This window comes from Bos taurus, chromosome 5 (genome assembly GCF_002263795.3).
Source record: "Bos taurus isolate L1 Dominette 01449 registration number 42190680 breed Hereford chromosome 5, ARS-UCD2.0, whole genome shotgun sequence".
In the NCBI taxonomy this organism is placed as follows: Eukaryota; Metazoa; Chordata; class Mammalia; order Artiodactyla; family Bovidae; genus Bos; species Bos taurus.
The window spans coordinates 119,268,185-119,294,478 of record NC_037332.1 but is presented as its reverse complement, the minus strand read 5'-3'; the positions used below and the strand labels follow the sequence as shown (position 1 = coordinate 119,294,478).

General features: G+C 56.3%; 1 protein-coding gene across 13 annotated transcripts; it reads right to left on the bottom strand.

Moving 5' to 3' along the window:
- Nucleotides 1-1,250: 1,250 nt before the first annotated feature.
- Nucleotides 1,251-25,800, bottom strand: ZBED4 (zinc finger BED-type containing 4). Of its 13 annotated transcripts, none has more exons than XM_059887211.1 (6): nt 25,671-25,800; nt 11,951-25,086; nt 11,615-11,857; nt 10,792-10,920; nt 6,366-6,490; nt 1,251-6,170 (listed from the first exon to the last, which is right to left on the bottom strand). In XM_059887211.1, exon 6 carries the CDS (start codon nt 5,923-5,925, stop codon nt 2,506-2,508), a length of 3,420 nt encoding a protein of 1,139 aa, XP_059743194.1. In that variant the 5' UTR covers nt 5,926-6,170; nt 6,366-6,490; nt 10,792-10,920; nt 11,615-11,857; nt 11,951-25,086; nt 25,671-25,800; the 3' UTR covers nt 1,251-2,505. The 13 variants fall into 13 exon arrangements, with proteins under 13 accessions (XP_059743194.1, XP_059743197.1, XP_059743195.1 ...); XM_059887214.1 differs by having other exon boundaries at nt 10,792-11,857; nt 11,951-12,081; nt 12,263-25,086; XM_059887212.1 differs by having other exon boundaries at nt 10,792-11,857; nt 11,951-12,081; nt 12,275-25,086.
- Nucleotides 25,801-26,294: the final 494 nt, after the last annotated feature.

The window sequence follows — 26,294 nt, the reverse complement described above, 5'->3', positions numbered from 1 at the left end:
GGCGCCCTGCGCCACCGCACGCCTGCACGGTGCTCCCGCTGAGGCGCCCTCCGCGTCACGGCCCAGATTCACGGTGTGGAGGCCTGTCGTCTGCACCTCTCGCGCCTCCTTCACTCCGCCCTCACCCTCTCCCTTCTGGAAACTACATTTATTCTCTGTGAGTGTGTTCCGCTTCACTGTGTTTAGGTTCCACGTAAACATGGAATTTCTTTGAAAAGCAGAGACATTAGTTTGCCAACAAAGGTCCGTCTAGTCAAGGCTATGGTTTTTCCTGTGGTCGTGTATGGATGTGAGAGTTGGACTGTGAAGAAAGCTGAGCGCTGAAGAATTGATGCTTTTGAACTGTGGTGTTGGAGAAGACTCTTGAGAGTCCCTTGGACTGCAAGGAGATCCAACCAGTCCATTCTGAAGGAGATCAGCCCTGGGATTTCTTTGGAAGGAATGATGCTAAAGCTGAAACTCCAGTACTTTGGCCCCCTCATGCAAAGACTTGACTCATTGGAAAAGACTCTGATGCTGGGAGGGATTGGGGGCAGAAGGAGAAGGGGACGACAGAGGATGAGATGGCTGGATGGCATCGCTGACTCGATGGATGTGAGTCTGGGTGAACTCCGGGAGTTGGTGATGGACAGGGAGGCCTGGCGTGCTGTGATTCATGGGGTTGCAAAGAGTCGGACACGACTGAGCGACTGAACTGGACTGAACTGAAAACATGGAATGATGCAATATTTGTCTTTCTCTGACTTATTTCACTGAGCATAATACCCTCCAGATCCATCCATGTTGGTGCAATGACAAGACTTCTTTTTCCACGGCTAACCTTCCACTGTATAAACACACACGCGTCTTCTTCGCCCCTCCTGTGTGGGTGGGCACTCTGGTGGCCCTGCATCTGTCTTTTCACATGAGTGTTTCTGCTTCAGAAAAACGCCCGGGAGTGGCCCGCTGGACCACACGCAGCCCCAGTCCCAACTCTGAGGCCCTCCGCACTGTCTCCACACTGGCTGCTCTTCTCGCCAGCAGCACAGGGGTCGCAGTGCCTGCTCGGAACACACGCCCCGGAAGGTTCTCGGATGTCACTGCTGCTATTAGAAATGCTGCTTAAGAATTACCTCCACTTCCCCCAGGTCCCATCTGCGGCTAACATGAAGATTTAAAGGCTGTGTTGAGGGTAGTTTCTGTACATGCTGGCCCCTAAGAGTAGGATTGTTTTATTATCCTGAGAATAAAAAGCCAGTATCCTCCAGCAGTAGAAAATTGCAAATAAAAAGTTTAATTTCAGAAACTGAGTTCACCATTTATAAATACACTAAAAACATAGTCAATGCAAATTCAGATTAATAACAGATACAGTATTTTAACAAAACAATAACTTTTCTAAAAGGTCATAGGCAAATCAGTGACTCGTTTCACCCAGAATATTTAACTGGTTTGAAGTAAGAAAATGAATTCTTTTCTAGACGCTGAGACAAAAACTTTGAAGACATATTATTGTTAAAAAAAACACCTGATGACTGATAATCCATTCTGATGTCCTTGGGATCCTAAAATACCCCACTGATGGCTGAATCCTCCCTATTTTATAAAAGAAAATCTAAACGCCTAAGGCTATTCTTACAACCATAACATAGCAATCTTCTTCCCTGTTAATAAGCCACCTCTTCTAAAAAGAACTGTGTACATAATTGGATCAATTTGGGGGTCAGTGCACAAATTTCAAGACAGCTTCATGATGTAGAGCCACTGAGTCAGAGGCTCAGAGATTCACCAACAGGAGGCTGTAAGCGTGTCGCGCCGCGCGCTGGCCACACGGTGTACACCACACGTGGGGGTGTCCACACCAGCCGCCCACGCGGCACAGGCAGGCCCTGAAACGGGCGCGTGCTCTCTGCGGAAACCCTGCGCGACCGACCCTTCGTCACATGTCAGCTCGGGCTTGGTGCCCACGCCACGCCTCTGTCGTGGTCGACAGCTGCCCCCCAGAACGCTCCGTCCCCCTCAACGCCCTGCAGAGCCGCAGTCAGGAACTGCTCGGCCAAGATGGCTTCAACTCCACCTCCTATTTACAGGTTTTATTTGACAGCCACAAAGGCTGTTCTGTTGCAATTAAAGCAATTTTTAACTAAAATACAGTACCTGATCTGATTTTTACATAATCGAATAAAAAGCCTACGGAATAAAACTGCTCACCTCTCCTCTGCCATTCTACTGAGACAAACTACTGATCCCCAACTTGTAAAAAACCTTACAGTTACGAATGAAAACCCAATCATCGTATTTCATCATTGACGAGACAAGCTGCTTCTAGTGGACTTCTGAAAACACACACCGTGGTACCTGGCCTGAAGGACTGGTTAAGGCACGTGTGGCCGCAACAGCGAGGGCCGGGCGGCCCCTCCCGCGGCCGTGGACCTGAGCGCCCGGCCTGCCGTCCTGCAGGGCCGGCTGTGGCGAGCGCCAGCCTGGGCAGACGCCGGTGCTCGCCGGGTGGCTCCAGCGGGCTCTTCAGTACTGGAAGCATATTAAGGGAAGATTCACTTTCAGAAAGATGAGTTTCTCAAAATGCTCCATTAGGAGCCTGGATTGGCCGAAGCTGCCGTTCTCGGGGGGCGTGCTGAACAGCCGCTCGGAGGGGACGATGCTCGGGGGGCAGCCCAGGAAGCGCACAGCCAAGGCGGAGAGGCTGGGCCAGGCGGCCCTCTTGAGGCTCCAGTAGGCGAGCGGGTCGCAGCTGTGCTCCAGCACCTCCTCCTCCAGGTAGGCGAGCACCATGTCCTCGGGGACCTTGGGCCGCCCTCCGCGCTCGCTCTTCTTCAGCTTGGCCATGAGTGCCCAAAGGCTCTCCTCGCCGGTGCAGTCCCGGGGCGGGGAGCCCGGCTCGCAGCCACTGGGGACGGGCGTGGGCTCTGAGGTAGGATCCAGCGTCTCCAGCTCCCTGATCAAGTCCTGCTTGCACTGCTCCGCCTCCTCCTCGGAGAACAGGGAGGCCTTGTAGCGCGGGTCCAGCAGGGTGGCCAGCACGTACCTGGGGTCGTGGAGCGTGGCGGACAGGCGGCTCACCATGGCCTCCCTGAGGGCGCGGAGCATGGTGTCGATGCCCATGGTCTCCTGGAACAGCATCTCCACCCTGCGGGTGAGGATGTGGATCATGGGGATGACCTGGCTCAGCGTGGACACGTGCGCGCTCATCTCCCGGCTGGCGGCGGCGAAGGGCTTCAGGGCGTGGCACACGGACTGCATCACCTCCCACTGGTCGCAGCTCAGCAGCTCCCGGAAGTCGCACTCGGCGGACAGTGCGTTCACCGCCCGCTTCTGCTCGAGCAGCCGCTCCAGCATGTGGAAGGACGTGCTCCACCTGGACGGCACGTCCTGCAGCAGGTGGTGGGGCGGCAGCCCGTACTCCCGCTGCAGCTCCGCCAGCTTGGCCTTGGCGCGGGGCGAGCGCTGCACCCGCTCGCAGATCTTCCGGGCGGTGCTCAGCAGGCTCTGGACCATCCTCTGGCTCTTGATGGCCTCGCTGACGATGAGGTTGACCGTGTGGCTGAAGCAGGGCACGCTGGAGCGCGCCCCCTCGTTCAGCGTCTTCCCGATGCTGGGGTTGTCGGTGACGGTGATGCCCACCTGCAGGCCAGTGGACGTCACCCAGGCCTCCCACCAGCACTCCAGCTGCTTCCGGATGCTGCTGCCGCTGTAGTCACAGTCCACCTGTGACACGTCCAGCAGCGCTGAGCAGTGGTGATCCTCGCAGCGCGGCCGGGCCGCGGGCTCGAAGGTGACCCAGTGCGCCGTGAGGGTCAGGTACTCCCGCGTCTGGCTGCTCATCCAGATGCCCGACGTGAAGTGGACCACGCCGCTCTCGGCTTCCTGCAGGTGTGCCATGATGACGTGCTTCACGTCCTCGTACATGCCCGGGATGGCCGTCCGGGAGAAGTAGGCCGGCGGGGGCAGGGAGTACTGAGGTTTCAAGTATGCCAGCAGCCTATTGAAGCCAACGTTGTCCACCAGCGAGTACGGCTGGAGGTCAAGGGCGATCATCTCAGCAATGAGACTTGTGATTTTCTTAGCAACGGGGTGAGAATCGTAAAACTTCTCGCTGCCGTCGTCAGAGGCGGCGGCACCTGCCAACGGCCCGCCCAGGGGTGCCTGGGTGTCAGGAGGGGAGGGTGGGGCAGCCCGGGCGCCCTCGGGCTTCAGCACGCCGCTGTGGAAGCGCTGCAGGTGCCGCAGCAGGCAGCTGGTGCCCAGGTTTGTGGGCTTCTTGCCCCGGCTGATGGTCCGGCCACAGTGCAGGCACGCGACCTTCGTGGGGTCTGCGGAGCAGATAGAAAAATGGTTCCAGAGCTTGGAGGTCTTCTTGCTGTTGACGGGAAACACAGCTTGATGGTTTTTGGTGACCACGGTCGGCAGGTTTGTCAACCGGGAGGAGGACGTTTCGGCGGAAGCCAGGGTGGCATAGGGCGAGCTGGCCAGGCCGGCCCCCAGGAAGCCCTTCTGGCCCCCGGCCACCTCGGGGTGGCGCCTGTAGAGGTGCCGCATGAGGCAACTGGTGCCCACGTCGCCCCGCTTGCCCCGGCTGATGGCGCAGCCGCAGTGCCTGCACAGGGCCTTAAGGCTGTCCGTGGGCGCCAGCGAGAAGTGGTGCCACACCTCCGACTTCAGCCGCTTCATCACCTTCTTGTTCTGCTGGAACACGGCGCCCGGCTCCCGCGGCCGAGGGCTCGGCGCGCCACCCGGCTGCGTCTCGGGAGACGACCCCCACGAGGCCTCGCCGGCGTCGGAGGAGGGGGACGCCGCGGCCCCGTGGCCCCAGAGCACCGGCAGCTCCTCTGCCGGCCGGTCAGGGGAGGAGGCTGCGGAGGCGGGGTCCTGGAGCGCCCTCCCTGGAGACGCCGGCAGGGGCCCGGGCTCCGCGTCCGGCGGCTGGGCGGGCCCGAGGGGCGGCGCGGGGCCGGGGGCAGGCGCCCCGGGGCCGCCGCCGCTCTCGCGCAGCACGATGGCACGGTGCGCCCGCCACATGTGCCTGATGAGGCAGCTGGTGCCCAGGTCCTTCCCGTTCTTGCCGCGGCTGAACTCGTTCATGCAGTGGACACACACGGCCTTGGAGCTGTCCAGGGGCGACAGGTAGAAGTGCTTCCAGACGGCCGACCGCCGGCGGGACCCGCACCCGCTCCGCGGCAGGGGCAGGTTCTTCTCCGCCCCGTTCTCGGCAGGCTCGCTGCAGTGCAGGGGGGGCGCGTGCGCGGGCGGCCCCGCCGGGCCCTCGTCCCGGCCGTACCTCTCCGAGGCCAGTGCGTCCGAGGCGGCCTCTTCGGAAGAGACCGCGGAGCTGGCCTCCTCCGTCGCCTGGAGGGGAGCCGGGCCCTTGGAGGTCGCCCGGGGGAGCAGCGGGCCCCCGGGGCGCGGCGCCGGGGCGGGGTCCCCCGCCAGCGCGGTGGGGTGCGCCCTCCGCACGTGCCGCATCAGGCAGCTGGTGCTCAGGTCCTTCTCGTTCTTGCCGCGGCTGAACTCCTTCATGCAGTAGGTGCACACGGCCTTGGTGCTGTCCCGCGGCGAGATGAAGAAGTGCTTCCAGGCCGGGGACTTCTTCCTGGAGCCCAGGCCGCGGCCGGAGAGCAGGCTCTGCGTCACGGCCTCCATGGCCACGCTGTACAGGGTGCTGCTGTACTGCGCCAGCAGCGCCCCGTAGTCGTCCTCGGGCTCGGGGGAGGCGCGCCGCCCGGGGGGCCGGCCCGCGCAGCCCACCTCGCCGCCCTCCGCCTGCTCCCGGCCGCGGCCCACCTGCCTCCCGGCCTCCGGCTCACTTCCCAAGTCCATTCTCTCCACACTGTGATTAGGGGTGTGCGAGTCATCTTCCTCTTCTATTTTCAAGTTTGTATTCTCCGAATCACCTGCTCCCTGGGGACGAGGCTCCCGCTGGTTCTCCATGACTGACCATAACTATTCAGTTCTGCCCGAAGAACTCTCTCTCTCAGGATGTTTATGAATACGCTAAGCATGAATCTCACTGAGCAGTGGACGGGCGAACTCGTGAGCGTGTCACCTCACGCCGCTCCCGGAGTTCTCCCGGTAAACGCATCGCGGGGCAGACGTGCGCGCACACGGGGCGGACCTGCTGGTCTCGGGCACAGGGACGCTGGTGGCTTGATGGCATGGTGCTCCTTCTGCGTCACCTACAACAGATGGAACCGAGTAAGACAAGGACTCGCTCACGTTTCAAATCCAGTCATGGATACGTCAGCCTCAGTATGTGTGAGAGAGATCCCACAACGGTCAGGTGAGACTCTGCTTGCTCCTGACTTCACAGCCCAGTCACAGGACCAAACACCCTCTCCGTCGGCCTCTCCTGCCCCGAGCGCCCTGCTTACCTTCTCGGAGTCTCTGCCTCCCTGGGCCATCCCACTGCTCCCACGGACAAGGGGCCTGCGGTCTGCCTTCTTCTGCTGTCTGCCTAACCAGGCCTGAGGCTGAGCATTTATTTAAGAATAAAATCCTGGTGGTGGTAAAAAGAAAAAAGAAAGAAAATATCCTCTAAATAGACATTTCCCCAAAGAAGACATACAGATGGCCAAAAGGCACATGGAGAGATGCTCAACACCACCAATAATCAGAGTAGCAGGAAATGACAGTGAGGTGCGACTTCACACTGGTCACAGGGCCGCCATCCAGAGTCTACAAATGATCCACGGTGGGGGTGTGGGGAGAGGGAGCCCGGCTCCACTGCTGGCGGGATGCAAACCGGTGCAGCCACTACGGAGAACAACATGGAGGCTCCTTAAAAAACCACCAGCAGAGCAGCCACGAGACCCTGCAGTCCCACCCCGGGCACACGTCTGTGCCCCACGCACCGCACTGCTCACAGCAGCACTGTGCACAACGGCCAACACGTGGAAGAAACCGGAATCTCCGTCAACAGGTGAACGGATGGAGGAGGCGGGCTACGACATAATGCAGGACTACTTGGCCATTGAAGAGAATTAAATAACATCTGCAGGAACACAGAGGGACCTAGACATCACCATACTGAATGAAGTAAGTCAGACAGAGAAAAATGTGACATTGCTCTGTCTGACTTACTTCATTCAGTATGGTATGTGTAGAATGTGAAAAAAAATAAGGTAATAAACTTATTTACAAAACAGAAATAGACTCACAGACATAGGAAACAAACCTCTGGTCACCGAAGGGGAACGGCAGGGGAGAGGGGTAAACTAGGGATTTGGGAGTAACATATCCATGCTGTTATATACCCCAAAACGTCAGAAAAGATCATAAAGAGAAAACACCAAGGGATGTCCATGGTGGCTCAGTGGTAAAGAATCTGCCGGCCAATGCAGGGGGTGGCTTCGATCCCTGGTCCAGGAAGACCCCACATGGCTCTGAGCAACTGAGTCCTTGCGCCACCACTGAGCCTGCACACGGCCACCACTGAAGCCCACGGTCTCGAGCCTGTGGTCTGCAGCGAGAGGCCACTGCAGCGAGAGGCCCACCCACCGCAAGGAGCCCTGCTCGCCAAGACTAGAGCGCCGACACGCGACCATGAGGCCCGGCACAGCCAAAACTCAATTTTTTTTTTTAAAGAGAAAATACCAAGACTTGGTGAGGCCCATCATTGCAATTTTAGCCCTTCTAATTAGGTGGGCTTCCCTGCTGGCTCAGTGGTAAAGAATCTACTTGAAAATGCAGGAGTCCCTGGTTCAATCCCTGGGTTGGGAAGATCCCCTGGAGGAGGGCATGGCAACCCTCTCCAGTATTCTTGTCTGGAGAATCCCATGGACAGAGGAGCCTGGTGGGTTACAGTCCATAGGGCTGCAAAGAGTCAGACACGACTCAGCTAAATGACTAAATGACTGACGACACTGAACACTTCACGGCTTATTCGCCATTTGCTTCTCTCCACTGGGAGCATCTGCTCACGTGTCTTGTCTATGTCTTATGGATCGTGTACTTCCTCGTTACCGAGTCCTCAGAGTCCTTCGTGTCTGGAGAAGCCCTTTATCAGCTGTGTGAGTCCAGTCTGTGGCTTGTCTTTTCACTCTTTTCAGTGTTCTCTGAAAGGAAAGGCTCTTAATTTTAATGAAGTCCAGTTTACCAGTTTGCTTTTTTTAAACCACGTGTTCTTTAAAAAGAAAAAGAACTCCTTACTTGGCCTGCGGGGTCTCAGCTGCAGCACGCGCGCCCTGCACTGTGGCACTCGCTGTGGTGTGCGGGCCTGGAGCTGCGGCTCCAGCCTCAGGTGCTTCTCATCACACAGGACCTTAGGGCCCAGACCAGGGACCACAGCTGAGTTCCCTGCACTGCAAGGCAGATTCTTAACTCCCGGACCATCAGGGAGGTCCCCAGCAATTAATTTTTTTATGGATTATGCTTTGGGAGCTGTATCTAAGAAAGATTTTCTCCTGTGTTTGTTTTATATTTAGATCTTTGAAAGACTCAAATTCAGTGTTTTGTATATGAATTGTTCAAATATCGTTTGTTGAAAAGATCATCCTTTTTCAACAAAAGAACACCTTTGCAACTGTTGAAGACTCACTGTGTGTGAAGGTGCCTCTGCGCAGCAGCTGCCCACGTGTATGAACACGAGGGGAGTGTGTGTGTGCTCAGCACGTCCACCCTTTGAGTGCAGCTCACCATATGCCAGCTACCCCAAGGTGGGGGAGTGTGACACACGCGTGTGTGCGGGTCTGTGCCCCAGCTCCTGGCACAGGGCTCCTAAGACTCTCGGGAGCTCCCGAGTGACAGGAACACCTTGTGTCCTGGCGAGGCGACGATGGAGACTCATCAGCAGAAAGACCACACCACGGTCAGAAACCAGCTCTCAGCCCCCGACCCCCAGCACGGCCTGGAGACCGAGCGGACACTCCTCAGGCCCACAGCACAAAACCCCAGCAGAATCCCAACAGCTCGGGGTTTGGGGAACTGCTAGGCCAGCGAACACACCCACGGGTCCGGAGGGTGACGCACCCCAACTCCACGAGGACAGACACCCCTGCACTCAGGAGCCTGTGCGTCCTCATCTGGCTGTTCATCTGTATCCCTTTTCACACAGTGAAAGTCGCTCAGTCGTGTCTGACTCTTTGTGACCCCATGGACTGTAGCCCGCCAGACTCCTTTGCCATTTCCTTTTCCAGGGCATCTTCCCGACCCAGGGATCGAACCCTTGTCTCCTTTACTGTCTGAGCTATGAGGGAAGCCCCTTTCTATATGCTATGCTAAGTCACTTCAGTCGTGTCCGACTCTGTGCGACCCCATAAACGGCAGCCCGCCAGGCTCCCTGTCCCTGGGATTCTCCAGGCAAGAACACTGGAGTGGGTTGCCATTGCCTTCTCCAATGCATGAAAGTGAAAAGTGAAAGTAAGTCGCTCAGTCATGTCCGACTCCTAGCGACCCCATGGACTGCAGCCCACCAGGCTTCTCCGTCCATGGGATTTTCCAGGCAAGAGTACTGGAGTGGGCGCCACCGCCTTCTCCGCCTTTCCGTATAATAAACCTGTAAATGTGACTGAGTGCACCCTCGCTGTAGGAGCCGCCCTGGCGCTTTACTGTGGGAACCTTGGCTTTGAAGCCTCTCAGTCAGAGACACAGGTGACAGCCGGGCTGCTGTGAGTGGGAGCAGGCTTCTGGGCCGCCCGGACCCCATGGCTCTGAACACGACTCCAGGCGGCAACGTCAGGAGCGGACGGAACGACAGCCAGCTGGTGCCGGACAACAGCCAACGTGGGGCACCAGGGCACTCGCAGGCGGCCAGACGAGAAGCACTCTGTGCACAGAGCCAGGGAGGGGGACACGGAGAGCGCCTCTGCTCACAGGCCATACGGCTGCGGCCCAGGAAGCGCAGCGACCGGCAGACTAGGGCGAAAGGAAGGCTAACTCCACGCCGCCTACAAACACACGTTACACGTGAAGAGAGAGAGAGGCTCAAAGCAAAAAGACAGGAAGGTGCAGCGTGCTAACCCCAACCCGGGCACGCCGGCGGGGCCACGGCACTGCGCGGCGAGGGCGCACGAACGCAGAGGACCACAGGGGACCTTCCACAGACAGGGAGCAGACCCCGCGGGCCGGAGGCAGCTGGGCTCCCACGTCCCTACTCACAGTTAACGGGACAAGCGGACAGAAGAGCAGTAAAGGTAACAGAAGAGCTGAAAACGTTACCATCAAACCTGGCCTCGATGACATTTATGGAATAGTGCAAACAAGTGGAATGCGCGTGGCCTCAAGGTGGGTACAGACTGCTCATCAAGACAGACTCTTCTCTGGACAATAAAGCGAATTGCAATACACTCACAAGAACTGAAATCAAAGAATGGCCTCGGAAAAGGGAACTGAACGAGAAATCAACATCAGAACGGTATCTGGAAAAATCCCAAGTATCTTTAGGTAAGTAACACTTAGACATGTATGAAGCCGAGGGGTTAAAGAAAAAAGTCCCAAGGAAAAGTACAGCCAATTTAATCCTGAAGCAAACAAAGTGAAGAAAACGAGAAAAGATTTGAAATCAATTAAATTGAGGGGGAGCGGGGAAGAGGCGGGGGAGGGGGTGGCGGTGGAAATCAATGAAACCGAACACTGGCTTTTTGGACAGATCAAAAAAATTGGCAAACTTCTACACTGATTAGTAAGAGAAAAAAATGGAAAAGACAGGAACTACCAACAGCAAGAATGAAAGTGGGCATTGCCACCAAAGAGCCCACACACAAAGGCGGCAAGCAGGCGGCCGAGCGACTTCACGGTGATGAATTCAGCAGCTCAGGTGAAACAGGTAAGTCCCGAAAGCCACGCACGACGGAGACTCACTAGAGAGACGCGTCGCTGTCGCGTAGCGGTCATGCTGCCTGCCTCACACTGCAGCCTGAGCAGCCCTCTGCCTAGTCCCTTCTCTTAAAATTCCAGGTCCAGATGGTTCCGTGCGTGAATTTCACCAAACTTTGGAGAAAAAAACAAATTACTGGTGAAACACTCTTCCAGAAAATAAAAGACGAAACATTCCCCAAGTCTTTTAACAAGGTTCAACCACCATGACACCAAGACCCACAAAGACATAACAGGAAAAGAGTCAGAGTCACGTCCCTACGATCACAGAACAACCTTAAGAAAACGTGGCAAGTTCTGAAAAATGTAACAAGTCAAATTCAGCACTAGGTTGAAGATAATGTTCCACGAGTAAGTGGGCTGTGTCAGAAGGTTTGGTTTAACATTAAAAAATCAACCAACAGAATGCACCAGGTCGACAGAAAGCAAGGAGGAGAACCATACAGCCACTGGGTGAAGAAACGCATTTAGTATCGTCTCTGCTCCTACTCCTGACGAGGACCCTCGCAAGGCAGAAGGGCAAGCCACGGGCGTCTGTGCGAGAGGTCTTGAGGCCTCCATGGAAAGGTGCTCTCCTAGGAAGGCCGCAGAGCAAGCTCGGCTGCCCTGAGCTCCCTCCCACCCAGCCGGCCCGGACAGCGCCTCCGGCCTGGACGACCTCGCCCGCTCCTCTCAGGTCTGCGAGGAACCAGCTCGTCTCCCTTCGAGGCAAAAGTCCCATTCTCGGTTGACGCTGAGGCTCTCCGAAGACTCCTGGGGCCAGAGCCTGGGGTGATGGCGTGGACCGCTTCCTGCGGGCCTCTCTTACCTGCTCAGCCTTGCTCGGGCTCACTTAAGCCACGTGACAGTCTTTCAAGGAAGGTTCAGTGTGACGCGTCTCCTTCTACACCAAAGGGCAGGGGCACAGAGAGGCTGAGAAACGTGTCCGGGGCACACAGGGCAAACAGGCTGCTGCTCCTGGAGCACTGGAGGTCCGAGGGGCTGGGGGTGGTGCACAGAAGACACGCATGCAGGAGGGGGTGCGGCTACGAATGCGGTGACACACGTGGGCCTGGAGAGGGTCACACTAAGTGACGTCAGAGAGAGACAGCTACCGGACACTCACTCACACGTGCACCCTGAAGTGCGACACAAGCGAGCTCACCTGTGAGACACAAACAGTCACCAAGAGGCCAGACTTGTGGCTGCGGGGGCGGGAGGAGCGGAGTCTGGGGTGAGCAGGCGCAAGCCAGGATACGCAGGACGCAGGAACCAGGGCCTCCTGTCGAATATGCTCTGATGTGCCGTAACGGAGAAGAATAAGAAAAGAAAGTGTAATAAAAAAAGCATAGTTTTGATCAGACTTCAGACCACAGATTCAAGAATCCCTACAAACCCCAAGCAAGATTTAAAGAGAAAAAAAAGTGCTAAAAATAAGAAAAAGCACAGAGATAACAGTGAGGAGGGCTGGAGGAACCTAGCTCAGTACCGCCAGCGGGAGGACATCAGCAGAATCCAGACCATGGGGCTTCTGCAGCAGGACAGACCACCCAGCTTCTCTAACGAACCGCTTGAGTCCCGTGTGAGTCAGCAGACGACCAAGCGCGTTCCTCAGGCGAGACGGGAGGCCTGGGCGCTGAGTGAACATTTGAAGTAATTCTTAGTTTATTAAGGTATAAAGATACTGTGGATACGACTTTTTAAAGAATCCCGTCTTTCCAAGACACTAACTGGAGAATGTCCAGATGAAACACAACTTCTGGTATCTGCTTTGAAATAACCGAGGGGGGACGCAGAGCTGGAATGGCCATGCGTCTGTCTGACTGTCTGTCTGTCAAAGCTGGGTGATGAGCGCACAGGCTCATTATACTCATCTTCCTAATACACACTGCAACACAGCCCCAGGAACTGTTTCAAGAAAAAATAACTAGACTACTGACTTTTCAAGACAAGCAATGTAAACCAGGAGACAAAAGAAGTACGTCTTCAGAGTTGTGGTGGGGAAAAAAAAGCCAAACCAGAATTCAATACTCAGCAAAAATATTCCTATAAGAATTAATATGAGCTAACACCGCTAGCAAAACCACACAGAGTGCGTCACCAGGCGACTAGCGGAAGGGCAAACGATGTCCTGCTGGCAGAGAAACGCCGCGGGGTTCAGCGGCGCACGGGAACAGGAGCGACACGGACAGGGCGCAGCGGGCGCGAGGGACCCGCCGGGCTCTGCGTCCAGGCCGCTCAGCAGAATTAACGGAAAACGACTCACTGAGCTACACGAGGCTGTGGTCCATGTGATCACAAGGACAGAACGATCTCTGCTCGTTTCCAAGGCAACCATTCAATATCACAGTAATCCAAGTCTATGACCAGTAACGCTGAAGAAGCTGAAGTTGAACGGTTCTATGAAGACCTATAAGACCTTTTAGAACAAACACCCAAAAAAGATGTCCTTTTCATTATAGGGGACTGGCATGCAAAAGTAGGAAGTCAAGAAACACCTGGAGTAACAGGCAAGTTTGGCCTTGGATACAGAATGAAGCAGGGCAAAGACTAACAGTTTTGCCAAGAGAACACACTGGTCATAGCAAACACCCTCTTCCAACAACACAAGAGAAGACTCTACACATGGACATCACCAGATGGTCAACACCGAAATCAGATTGATTATATTCTTTGCAGCCAAAGATGGAGAAGCTCTATACAGTCAGCAAAAACAAGACCAGGAGCTGACTGTGGCTCAGACAATGGACTCCTTATTGCCAAATTCAGACTTGAAGTGAAGAAAGTAGGGAAAACCACTAGACCATTCAGGTATGACCTAAATCAAATACCTTATGATTATACAGTGGAAGTGAGAAATAGATTTAAGGGACTAGATCTGATAGACAGAGTGCCTGATGAACTATGGACAGAGGTTCGTGACATTGAACAGAAGACAGGGATCAAGACCATCCCCATGGAAAAGAAATGCAAAAAAGCAAAATGGCTGTCTGGGGAGGCCTTACAGATAGTTGTGAAAAGAAGGGAAGCAAAAGGCAAAGGAGAAAAGGAAAGATACACCCATTTGAATGCAGAGTTCCAAAGAATAGCAAGTAGAAATAAGAAAGCCTTCCTAAGTGATCAATGCACAGAAATACAGGAAAACAATAGAATGGGAAAGACTAGAGATCTCTTCAAGAAAATTAGAGATACCAAGGGAACATGTCATGCAAAGATGGGCTCGATAAAGGACAGAAATGGTATGGACCTAACAGAAGCAGAAGATATTAAGAAGAGGTGGCAAGAATACACAGAAGAACTGTACAAAAAAGATCTTCATGACCAAGATAATCACGATGGTGTGATCACTGACCTAGAGCCAGACATCCTGGAACGTGAAGTCAAGTGGGCCTTAGAAAGCATCACTATGAACAAAGCTAGTGGAGGTGATGGAATTCCAGTTGAGCTATTTCAAATCCTCAAAGATGATGCTGTGAAAGTGCTGCACTCAATATGCCAGCAAATTTGGAAAAGTCAGCAGTGGCCACAGGACTGGAAAAGGTCAGTTTTCATTCCAATCCCAAAGAAAGGCAATGCCAAAGAATGCTCAAATTACCGCACAATTGCACTCATCTCATATGCTAGCAAAGTAATGCTCAAAATTCTCCAAGCCAGGCTTCGGCAATATGTGAACCGTGAACTTCCAGATGTTCAAGCTGGTTTTAGAAAAGGCAGAGGAACCAGAGATCAAATTGCCAACATCCGTTGGGTCATCAAAAAAGCAAGAGAGTTCCAGAAAAACATCTGCTTCATTGACTATGCCAAAGCCTTTGACTGTGTGGATCACAACAAACTGGAAAATTCTGAAAGAGATGGGACTACCAGACCACCTGACCTGCCTCTGGAGAAATCTGTAAGCAGGTCAAGAAGCAACAGTTAGAACTGGACATGGAACAACACACTGGTTCCAAATCGGGAAAGGAGTACGTCAAGGCTGTATATTGTCACCCTGCTTATTTAACTTATATGCAGAGTACATCATGAGAAACGCTAGGCTTGATGAAGCATAAGCTGGAATCAAGATTGCCGGGAGAAATATGAATCACCTCAGACATGCAGATGACACCACTCTTAGGGCAGAAAGCAAACAACTAAAGAGCCTCTTGAGGAAAGTGAAAGAGGAGAGCGAAAAAGTTGGCTTCAAACTCAACATTCAGAAAAGGAAGATCATGGCATCCGGTCCCATCACTTCATGACAAACAGACGGGGAAACAGTGGAAACAGTCACTGCAGATGGTGACTGCAGCCACGGAAATGAAAGACACTTGCTCCTTGGAAGAAAAGTTATAACCAACATAGACAGCATATTAAAAAGCAGAGACATTATGTTGCCAACAGAAGTCCATCTAGTCAAGGCTATGGTTTTTCATAGCCAGTGGTCATGTATGGGTGTGAGAGTTGGACCATAAAGAAAGCTGAGTGCCGAAGAATTGATGCTTTTGAAGTGTCGTGTTGGAGAAGACTCTTGAGAGTCCCTTGGACTGCAAGGAGATCCAACCAGTCCGTCCTAAAGGAAATCAGTCCTGAATATTCATTGGAAGGACTGATGCTGAAGCTGAAGCTCCAATACTTTGGGCACCTGATGCGAAGAGCTGACTCATTTGGAAAGACCCTGATGATGGGAAAGATTGGAGGCGGGGGGAGAAGGGGACGACAGAGGATGAGATGGTTGGATGGCATCACTGACTCAACGGACATGAGTTTGAGTGAACGCCGGGAGTTGGTGATGGACAGGGAGGCCTGGCGTGCTGCGGTTCATGGGGTCACAAAGAGTCAGACACGACTGAGCGACTGAACTGAACTGAATCCTGGACTATCTGGGGAGACCCAATGCTGTCATGAGGGTCTTCAAAAGTGAAACAAAGAGGCAGAGGAGAGACATGAAAATATGCCTGTGGAAGGTGAGAGACGCAGGGTCGCTGGCTTTGAAGATGGAGGGTGGGCCCACACGCAGGGACGCAGGGGCGTCTGGAGGTGAAGGGCGAGGAGCCACCCTCTGCCAGGCCTCCAGAAGGGAAGCCTGGCAGGACCGTGACTGAGGCCCAGGGCCCAGAGCGCAGCCTGCTGGCCTCCGGATGTGTGCTGCCTTCGACCACCAAGTCTGTGATAATTTGTTACAGCACCACTAGAAAGCAATACAATAAACAACAGAAAAGGGTTAAGATTAAATCCTACAGAAGGATAAGAGAAAAAGTAATGAAGGCGGAAAAACATCTCTATAGGTAATGAAATCACGCTAGAAAAACATAAACACAGATTAAGTGAAATTGAGTAACTTATTTCAAAAGAAGCTAACAAAATTAAGAAAATAATACAAAAGAACGAAATAAATCAAGACAGAAAAACACTGAGATGAGCTTACAGATCCTAAGAAACTATTACAAATAAAAGTAAAATGTCATTTTAGAATAAAGACTAAGTTACAAGCGACAAAAGAACAGATAAACTTCGCAGAGGATTGCGGAAGGTTAACAGAAGAGTTTAGGAAAGAAAAAGTTTTAATGAAAAAGAAATAAACGGATAAAAAAAGACTCAGAAGAAGCTGACTAATTTAAAATTTAGGTAAAGAAAATCCAACATGTGTATAATCAAGGTGTTTCCCCACAAAAAAGGGGGACAGGGCAAGAGAACAGATTACTGACAACTCTGGAATAAACAGGTGTACTGAAAGGCATCCTGGGCTTCCCTGGTGAAGAATCCTCCTGCCAATGCAGGGACACCGGTCTGATCCCCGATCCAGAAAGATTCCACATGCCACAGGGCAGCTAAACCCTGCCTGTGTCTAGAGCCCAGGAACTCCAACTCCCGAGTCCACGAACTCCAGAGCACGTGCTCTGCGATGAGAGAAGCCACGGCAGTGAGAAGCCTGCACGTCGCAACTAGAGCGGCGCCTGCTCACAGCAACCAGAGAAGGGCCTGTGCACAGCCAGGCATGCAATTCAGCACACAAATAAAGTTACTGAAGAAACAGGAGAACAAGCCAGAGGGCGGAGACCATGCGCCTGTAACCGTGAGCACACAGGCATATCCCAGGAAAACCACTGGATTGAAAAGAAAGGCCATTCGGGCAAAAACCAGGGCCATCTGTAAGGGAAAGCAATCTGTCACGGGTCTGACAGCAACGTTTTACGCTGTGAGACGACAGAGTAACATGTTTACCACATTCAAGGAAAACCACGTGGGTCAAGCATTTTGCCTCCAGTCAACCTGACATCCAAGTACAAGGACGCAGAGACACTGTTACCAACACGCAGGAGCTCGGGAGACAGCTTTCCTTGAGTCCTTCCTGAGAAGTCGACTGGACAGCGGAGTGCTCAGGGCGTCTCCCTGCAGGACGCACTGCATGAGCGTCCCAGGAGAGCCAGTGGGCGCCGTGCGGCTACAGCGCTGGCCCTGAGCCGAGGGAGCGGCTGGACGACACGTGGGTCCCTGGGCTAGAGGCACCGATGTGCCTTCAGCAAGGACTGGGCCGCGTGCAGAGCTGGTGAGGCGGGCCCCGGTCCCCCTCGTCCTCGCAGAGATGGACCGGGAAGGCCAGATGCGCATCCCGCGGCCCTGGGAGTGGGACCCACCCCGCTCTGCTCGGTACAAAGTCCTGAGAGCAGCGACCCCCGCGACCTCCAGACTACAGCTCTCAAACACGTCTCCCACTAAAGGAGCCAAGGTTCCCGAGGACCACGAGGTCCAGGGGCGGGAAGCCACGAAATGAGCCGAGGATGCTCTGGGGACCAGGGGAGCCAGGACCCCTGCGAGCGGACGAGGGCAGCGCGGGAAGGATCCAAGGTGTCAACCTGAAGGGCTCCCCCTGTCCAAAAATGAGATATCTGAACGTAAGTAAGGGTCAACATTATACATCAAAACTCATCAAATGTTTAAGTCTATTAATGCATAATCCCAAATAAAATCCTCAATCGGTCACCTCTGGAGGATGATAGGAACTACTACTTTTGAGAAGTGACAGAGAAATTCACCCTCAGCTCCTTACATCAGCTGCAGCACCAGAGAGCCAGGGCAGGGCTCCCACTCCACGTCCAGCCCGTGAACAGAGACGCAGGAACTCAGCCGAACGGCTCCATCTCGTGCGGGGTGCTGATTAACGCCCGCACTGGGTGCACCCCTGGGGGAAGCGCCGGGGGGCCACACACGAGGCACCGTCCAAGGGGGCAACAAACCGCTGGAAGCAGTCTCCCCAGAGAGCAACCTGATCCCACCGCCCACCCCGAGCAGACCAGGAGCAGGGAAGACTCATGGGACCGCAGTGCCGCCGGCTGGGACCACCCGGGTGACGGAACCCGCCACCACCAGCCCGGCCAGCCCCGAGGGCCTGCGCCAGGGCTAACGCCAGCACCTTCCTGGCACAGACGGGAGAGTCTGGCGCTGGGGGTACCACCAGCGCGCGCCCGGGACGGGGCTGTCAGGGGAGCCCGCTGCCTTCCTGTTTGTCTTCCTCTATGGCTGGACCAGCTCTCTACACACTAGCTCAACATCGTAAGTGGGATGTTTCTATTTTTTTCCTTTTGGCTGCATGGGGATCTCGGTTCCCTGACCAGGGACTGAACTCACGCCCCCCGCAGTGGAAGCAGAGCCCGACCACTGGACGGCCAGGGAAGCCCTGACGTTTCTGTTTTAGGGAAAATGCTGCCTTTGGCTCTAGCGGCTTCCTACTACTTTTTCTACCATTTTCGCACCAAATATTTAGAAAGACAAAAAAGGATGTTGGCTTTAGTTCTCACACCGCGAAGGATTATGCACCTGAGGCGCTGGGCATAATTCTACACGGGTGTGAGGAACAACTTGGGTTTGGTCACCCGTCCCAGAGCTCTGGAGCATCTCTGGCTTGAAAGGTGAGGGCCCCCGGTCACAGCACCTGGGTGGCATCCAGAACCAGCTGTCCTGCGGTCCAGCTTCCATGTCCAGCAAGTAGGAACTAGCCCACGGGAAAATCATCAACATGGAGGTCAAACAGGGTGATCAGGGGCAGCGGGTGAAACAGCCTCCTCCTCCGACAGACGCGGCAGGCCTCCCTGCGTGGGGCCGTGCAGCCGCCACCCCCCGACAGCCAGAGGGTCACTCTGAAGCTGGTGGTGAGCGGTGTGGGGCTCCGCTCAGCAGGGAGCACAGCCCCCTGAACTGAGCAGAGACGGGGGAGGATAGGAGTGCAGAGGACGGACCCACAGCCCAGGCCTGCTGAGATGACTGCACGCATTTCAGCTCCGAGGGCGAAGCGCCTAAAGGCAGAGGCAGCCGACCAGAGGATCTTTCCACGGGCTAGAACAAATACCGTGTGTGGAAGAGTCTCAATTCCAGGCGTGTGCTCTGACTTGGGGAACATACAGTTATTTTTCATTTTGAGAATTAAAGAAAGCGCCTTCCAGGCTGCTGTAACGCAGGAGTGCCTGTCAGAGCAGGATCCCATGTGCGCATGTCCCGCCGCGGACTCAACAGCTTCCTAACACAGAGACCAGCTTTTGTGCAGGCCCTCACCTGCCACAACACCAAAAATACACGACCAAGTATCTCCATTCCTCATGCTGCAGACGCAGCAGATTAAAGGAAAAACTTCAAGTCATCTCACCCAACCAGGCAGGAAGGGCCCAAAGCTTGGCACCACCCCAGCGAGGACTCTGGAGCCCCCTACCAAGCCACATTCACCCAAGGACCCAGGAACCCCACGTCCACGGACAGACGCTGAAGACCGCCTCATCAGACACACAGCAACACTTGTCCCAGGTCAGGCGCTGCAGCTCCACAGCCAGACTGCAAAACCACTCACACCGCGAGTAAGGCCTGGCACATACGCGCATCCCAGTCGCTTCAGTCTCGTCCAACCCTTGCGACCCTATGGACTGTAGCCAGCCGGGCTCCTCTGTCCATGGGATTCTCTAGCCAAGGATACTGGAGTGGGTTGCCATGCCCTTCTCCAGGGCATCTTCCCAAACCAGGGATCAAACCCAGGTCTCCTGCACTGCAGGCGGATTCTTCACCAGTGGAGCCACCAGGGCAGCCCAGTTTATACACAGACCACTGGGAAAAAGCGAGACACACACAGTAAACAGTGCTCGTGAGGTTTCATGACGTAAAAGACAGGAGAGAAACAGGTGAGTTACGAGCATTACTGTCTGTTTGAAGAGCTGATTTTGGCACTTCTCAGGTGGTGCTGGTGTAAAGAGCCTGCCAACCAACGCAGGAGGCACAGCAGACTCGGGAGACATAAGAAGCGCAGGTTTGACGCCTGGGTTGGGAAAATCCCCTGGAGGACAGCGTGGCTACCCACTCCACTATTCCTGCCGGGAAATCCCATGGACAGAGGAGCCTGGCGGCTACCGTCCATGGGGTCACAGAGAGTTGGACATGACTGAAGCAACTTACACGCTTATTTTGCAGGATGAAGCAGAAATAAATGGTTGCCTATAAACAGTGGAGGAGACAGGAATGCGAGTGAGCTTGCTGATCGTATCTTTTATATAACGCTGACTTTTGAGCAGCGTGATTACCTCTACATTAAAACACGGAAAATTTCAAGTGTGAAATCTAAAGTGAAAGTGAAGTCGCTCAGTCACGTCCGACTCTTCCGACCCCATGGACTGTAGCCTACCAGGCTCCTCCCTCCATGGGATTCTCCAGGCAAGAGTACTGGAGTGGGCTGCCATTTCCTTCTCCAGAAAACATAGAAAATTGACTTTTGAGCGGTGTGATTACCTCTACATTAAAACATAGAAAATTTCAAGTGTGAAATCTAAAGGCGTATCAAATAAGCAACCATACTGCAAACAAAGAATGTTCACGAAGGGGCTTTAACACACAGGATTTTATTCACCTGAAGCAGAATACGTACTAAAAACAAAAAAACACCTTAAATTTTGCTAAGTGATTTCATTAGCAGCAGCAACATAATGTTTTCATTTTACCTGGGTTATATGTACTTTAGCACAAAACAAAATGTAACTATGCCAATGCCATTAAGAATCAAAGTTTTCAGGATACAAAAAAGATATAATTTAAAAAAACAAAGAAATTAAGTAAAACTACATAATTTTAAATTTGTCTTGAAAACATCAGTATGGACTCTTGATGTTTTAGACACTGATCCCCTAGCTCTGTGCACCAGACCCGCGCTTAAGGCTGCAGTGCCCCACGAGCACACTGAGCACAGCGGCCCCTGGACTCTGGTTTCTAAACACCCTCCTGCAGTGCCGGGGGCCACAGCGCTCTGCAGAAAGAGCCGACTGCAGCTCTGGAAACAGGAAAGGCTGCAGAAAGGACGTGCCGCCAGGAGCCGGCTCCACGGGGATCCCACAGTCGGTCACAACTGTCTGAACGTACAACAGAGAGACGGAAAACCTCAGCAGGCTATAACGTAACGGCTGGATCTGCCTGTCTGCACTGATGCTCAAGAATCAAGAGGAGAAATGAAAACACCTGCCACGGGGCGGGGCGGGGGGGACGACACTGCAGCCACTGCTCCCTGCAAAGGGGTGACGAGGGGAGAAGGCACAGCGTCCCGCCTTCCTCGAGTGTCACGGGCGAGGAAAAGCACGTGAAAGGCAGGGGAAGGAACCACAGCCCGGGCGGGGTCTGTCCCGACAGGACAGTCTGAGGGCGGCGCACAGGAGGCCCAGCACCGCCGCCTGAAGACGCAGGGTCCCCGGCGGGTGGCACCCACGGGTGGAGCAGCTGGGCCACAGGGTCCAGCTGCAACTTATCCTCGGACTGCTGACCACACGGAGGGTGGCCCCCAACTGCCCACCGTGTTGTTCAAGGGTCAACTGTCAACAGCAAAGGAGAAAATGGCAAACAGACCCAGACACAGGGACATTTCTGCAAGACGACTGGCCTCGTCTCTTTAAAAAATCAACGTCCCGAGTGGGGAGACCAGACTGCAGGTTGGCCGCTGAACGCAGTGAGGACTACCGTTCACTCCCTCCACGGCCTCGCTGCTGGGGCGAGCACGGCCCTCTGCCTCTTTCTCCCTCTGGGGGAGGGGGGTGGCGTGCAGCTCGCAGGACCTTGGGTCCCTGACTAGGGACTGAACCTGGGCCCTCGCAGGCAGCGTGCTGACGCGCTGAGTGCGAACCGCTGGACTGCCTTTCCTGAGAAGAGAAGGATGCTCAGCGGCGACGTGCTGCGGCCCCTGCTGCCTCCTCGGAGCCCGGAAGCACGGGCGGGGGACGCACACCAGCGCTGCAGCTCAGGGCCGGAGCAGCGGCACCTGGACCTGCTCCCAAGCCACCGCCCAAGCCCCGGGCTCCCGGGAGCTGCCGGGCACAGCTGGGGCACCAGTGCCGCCCTGCGCCCGGCGGCCTCGCCCTTGGATGTGGCAGCCTTCCCACCAAGGCTACCAGTGCAGATCTGGTCCACACTGAGAGTGAGCCACACCTGCTGAGGATGCAGGGCCACGGCTAACATCTTCCCGGGGAGGAGCCGCCTCAAGTGCAGACAAGCCACCACCCAGGACTGGCCGCACAGAGCCCAAGAGCCGGACGGAGGCCAGAGCACACTGCGGAGGCCGAACCGAGAGACCCGGAGCCAGCTCCTCGAGACGCGGCGGGCACCCCGATGCAGCCGCGCTGGAAACATGGCGCGGCCCGAGCAGGCACACGGGCTCCGTGCAGGGCCGTGGCCCGTCCACCCCGAGATGTTGAGGCTCACAAACCAGGGCCGCCCGGCTGGCTCTGCTCTGGCTTCGAGGGCCCTCCACTCAGTACCAGCGGCTTCTCTGGGGCAGCGGGTGGTCCCACCAGCCACAGGTCTGATCGGTGGCCGCGGCGGGCTGCCCCTGGACATGGTTCAAGTGTCCGCGTGCGACTGCGCGACACCCAAGCTCCTGCTCCAAACAGCACGCGCCCTGGGCTGCTCCCTCCCAGCAGGCCAACCGCGGGCAGGCTCAGTCGCCGGGCCCTGAATGAGGACGGGCCCTACGTTTAGACCTGCGGGCTTGGGGCGGGCTGGGCAGGGTTGCGCGGACTGAGGAGCCCCTGCGGCAGCGGCAGGTCAGCAGGGGATGCCCCGCCCCAGGCCCGGCCTCTCCGGTTCCTGGGGTGCGCAGACCTCGCTGAGGGGGCAGGTGGCTGCCACAAGGGCTTCACCCAAAGGAGAGCGGAACCCAAGCAGGGTGAGCACCTGAGCAAGGTGGGGGACGGGCTCACGACAGGAGACGGCCCGAACGCAGGGGCCGGGCTCCGCAGCTCAAGGCCGCTCCTCACGCAGGGCCTCCGCTCCGCCACCCCTGGCCCCTCGGCGCGGGATGCAAAGGTCCCTTGCTCTCCAAGCAGTCTTCCGAGAGCACGCTTGTTGCACTGCCCATCCCCTCACCCATGCCTGCCTGTGATCTTCCTTGGAGAGCTCACTCCGCCTTCTCTGCCCATCCCCACCGGGACATGCACCACTGCCCCAGCAGGTAGAACAGCGCCAGGCGAGAGGAGAGAGGCGAGAAGCCTCGCGTGGAGGCAGGCACCTCCAGCCCTCCCGGGCCCTCCACCTCAGAAACAGGAGGAAGGAGAAAAGGCCTGCTTTCATTCCTAACCGTGCCTTCCAGAATACCAGCTGCCAAAAGCACACATCAGATAGTTAGCTAGAAGTGATCTAAATGCTTCAGAGTGACGAAAATCAGGCAGTGACAGAGCCTAAGGGAGGAGGGAGGGAAAGACAGGGAAATGGAAGGGGCCGAGGCTCTGGAAGTTGCCTGACAGGAAGTTTGCCGCCACCCGGACACTGACGGGAGGCCAGATGGGAGGGTGCAGGGTGGTCGGGGCAGGACTCCGTGCGGCTGAATTCAGTAAGACACCAACCGTAAACAAAGATGATGCCTCCTACAGCTTACATTAGACGTCAGGCAGTAACCAGGAGAATGACGGTCACCTCTCAGTCGCCTGCTTTGTGCAGAGAAGCTTAGGAGGAACCGGCGCTGCTGAGGGACAGTCGGAGGGGCCCCAGCCAACCCTGGCAGGCGCCCCCGTGTGCCTGCGAGCACTGCCCCCTGCCCTCGCCGGCAGTCCTCACACTGAAGGAGGGAATCAGAGCAGAGCTGGGAGGAAGGAGCTGAGGCCGGGCAGAGACACGGGGAGGACAGACTGACCACGGCCACAGCGCCTCGTGCTCCCGCAGCGCTGCTGCCCAGGTCTGCTCTCTCTCCAGCTTCCACGCCGGGCAGGGATCTGAAAGACAACACACACGCTCTTCACCATGTCCTGAGCACAGCTGCCTCGGCTCCTCTGCACAGACGCAGGGTTCAATCCACGGCCCTAACGGTTCCCCTCAAACCCTTCCCAGCGCTTCAGGAGCACTCCTGGCACAGCGTGAGCCACTCACGAACCTCCTTCTGTGTGTGGTGACATGAAAAAGTCGGGCAGACTTTTCATGCCCCAAAACATCAGGGTTAACAGTACGTGTGCGGCAATGTGGACTCAACGTCTGTGCTTTCTTCCCATACAGGAGGTTAACTTCCTGAAGATTCATAGAATCTCTTAACTTGTGCCACATCTTTTCCTGAGAAAATGTAAACCACCACAAGCCGATACCATCTGTTTAAGGATTACAGGAAGCGTGCACCCCTGCACAGACAGCTCGTGGCAGGCCCCGGGTATGAACTGGTGAGAGCAGTCTCCTCTCACAAGACAACTCTGCGTGGAAATTAAGTCATAACTGCAATTTGGCTTGTTCAGAGCGCTTTTTAAAAACTCCAACTAAATCCTTCCTCCTCTCCTAATTTTAACACCATACGTAGAGAAGACATCAAAAGTTAATATACAAAGTCACAAGAATGCCTTAGCAAACTGGTCTCACGCAAGTCTGAGATGCGTTTTTCAATACTATGGACTTGATCTGATCAGAGTTCACTTCAAAACAAATAACTTCCCTTTTTTACAAACTTGAGAATGCCCACAGAAGCGTCTCCTGATGGCCCAGCTGGGCAGAGGCTTGCTTGCAGAGAGATGTATATTACATGTGTCTACGGACTGTCACTCAAAATGCACCGAGAGTCTAGGGGGCTGGCAATTCTCTTAAGCAGGCAGAATGGTGTGGGTCACAGAAAAAAAGATAAATGACTCCATCGTTACTTGGGTCAAAAAAAAAAAAAAAAAAACCACCGCAACTGGAAAAACGACCGAAATTCTGCTCTGCAGCTTGATTCGGGCTTTGACTACTTACACTTGAATGTCATACCCAGAAACACGCTCAGCAACCAAGAAGCATCAGAAGCGTGCAGACATGAGGAGCGTCTCGTGTGCTGAGCCGTGTGAACGAGGCCCCGGTTGCCCCTTCCTGGAAGCGCACAGAAAATGAAATACTGTACCGGGGTTGGGGGACACCCGAAAGGCACAGGGTGGAAGGCGATCCGTGGCGGTGGCGGAGGGCAGAGGCCCTCAGGACGGACACTCACCGGGCACCTGTCTGCTGGCCGGTGACCCCCGCCCAGGGCGACTGCGGCCCGGGGCACGCCGCGTGGTCAGCCGGAGAGCCCACGCCGGCCGGCACGCCTGTCCCCGTGCTCGCCCGCGGCCGGCCCGGCGTCCGCGCCCGCTCCCACCGCCTCGCGCTCGCTCCGCCGGCCGCGCGGCCGGAAGAGGCGCCCCGGGTGTCCCGCTGTCAGCCGGGCCGGCGGCCGCGGGGCGCGCAGCTGGAGCGGCGTCCGGGCACCGAGGCCGAGTCCGCCGCCCGGGCGGGGTCCCCACCACGGCAGGCCGCCCCCGCCCCGCCCTGCGCAGGCGACCCCGCGCCCGCCCGGCCCGACCCCGGCCTCGCCCTCCAGCCCCCGGCCCCCGGGTCCGGCCCCGACCCTCCGGTCCCGGCCCCGGCCCCGACGGCGCGCCTGGACGGCCGGCCCGGGACGCGAGCCGCGCACTCACCGCGGGGACCCCACGGCCGCGCAGGCGGACGCGCCCCATTCATCGGCCTCGGCTTTGTCCGCCCCCGGCCCCTCCCGCGCCGCCGCCGCAGCCGCCGGACGCTGCACCCCTCCCAGGGCCCCGCGCGGCCGGGGCGGGGCCGGGGGCGGGGCCGGCGCGCGCAGGCGCAATGCCCGCACGCCCGCCTCTCCCCGGGGCCCGGCCGGACGGGCGGCTCTAGGTGCCGAGGCGCCGCTGAAGGGGCGATTCCACAGGCGTCGCCCCGCCCCCAGGGCTGGGTTGGGCCGACTGCGCAGGCGCAGTCCCGCCCCCGGGCCGGAGTGGGCCGACTGCGCAGGCGCAACCTTCCCCGGGCTCCGTGAGGGCCGGCCGCGCAGGCGCAGTCCCCGGAGCGGGCGCACGCGGGCCGCGGCATCGGGGGCTGCGGCGCGACGGGCGCCCGGTTCCACCTGCAGGTGCACGCAGGTGCGCGGCGTCCCTCGGCCACGGAGCCTCGAGAGGCGCACGGGCCTTACCCGGACGGCGTCCGTCCCGCCGAGGAGCTCCGGGGGGCTCTGCGTGCGCGCCGGGCGCGTTTAGGCCCTGGAGTCTCGGACGATAAGGTGCAGCCGTGCGCGGGTGCGC

Excerpts from the sequence above, each read along its gene's own strand:
- ZBED4 (XM_059887209.1), bottom strand. The coding sequence starts at position 5,925 with ATGGAGAACCAGCGGGAGCCTCGTCCCCAGGGAGCAGGTGATTCGGAG.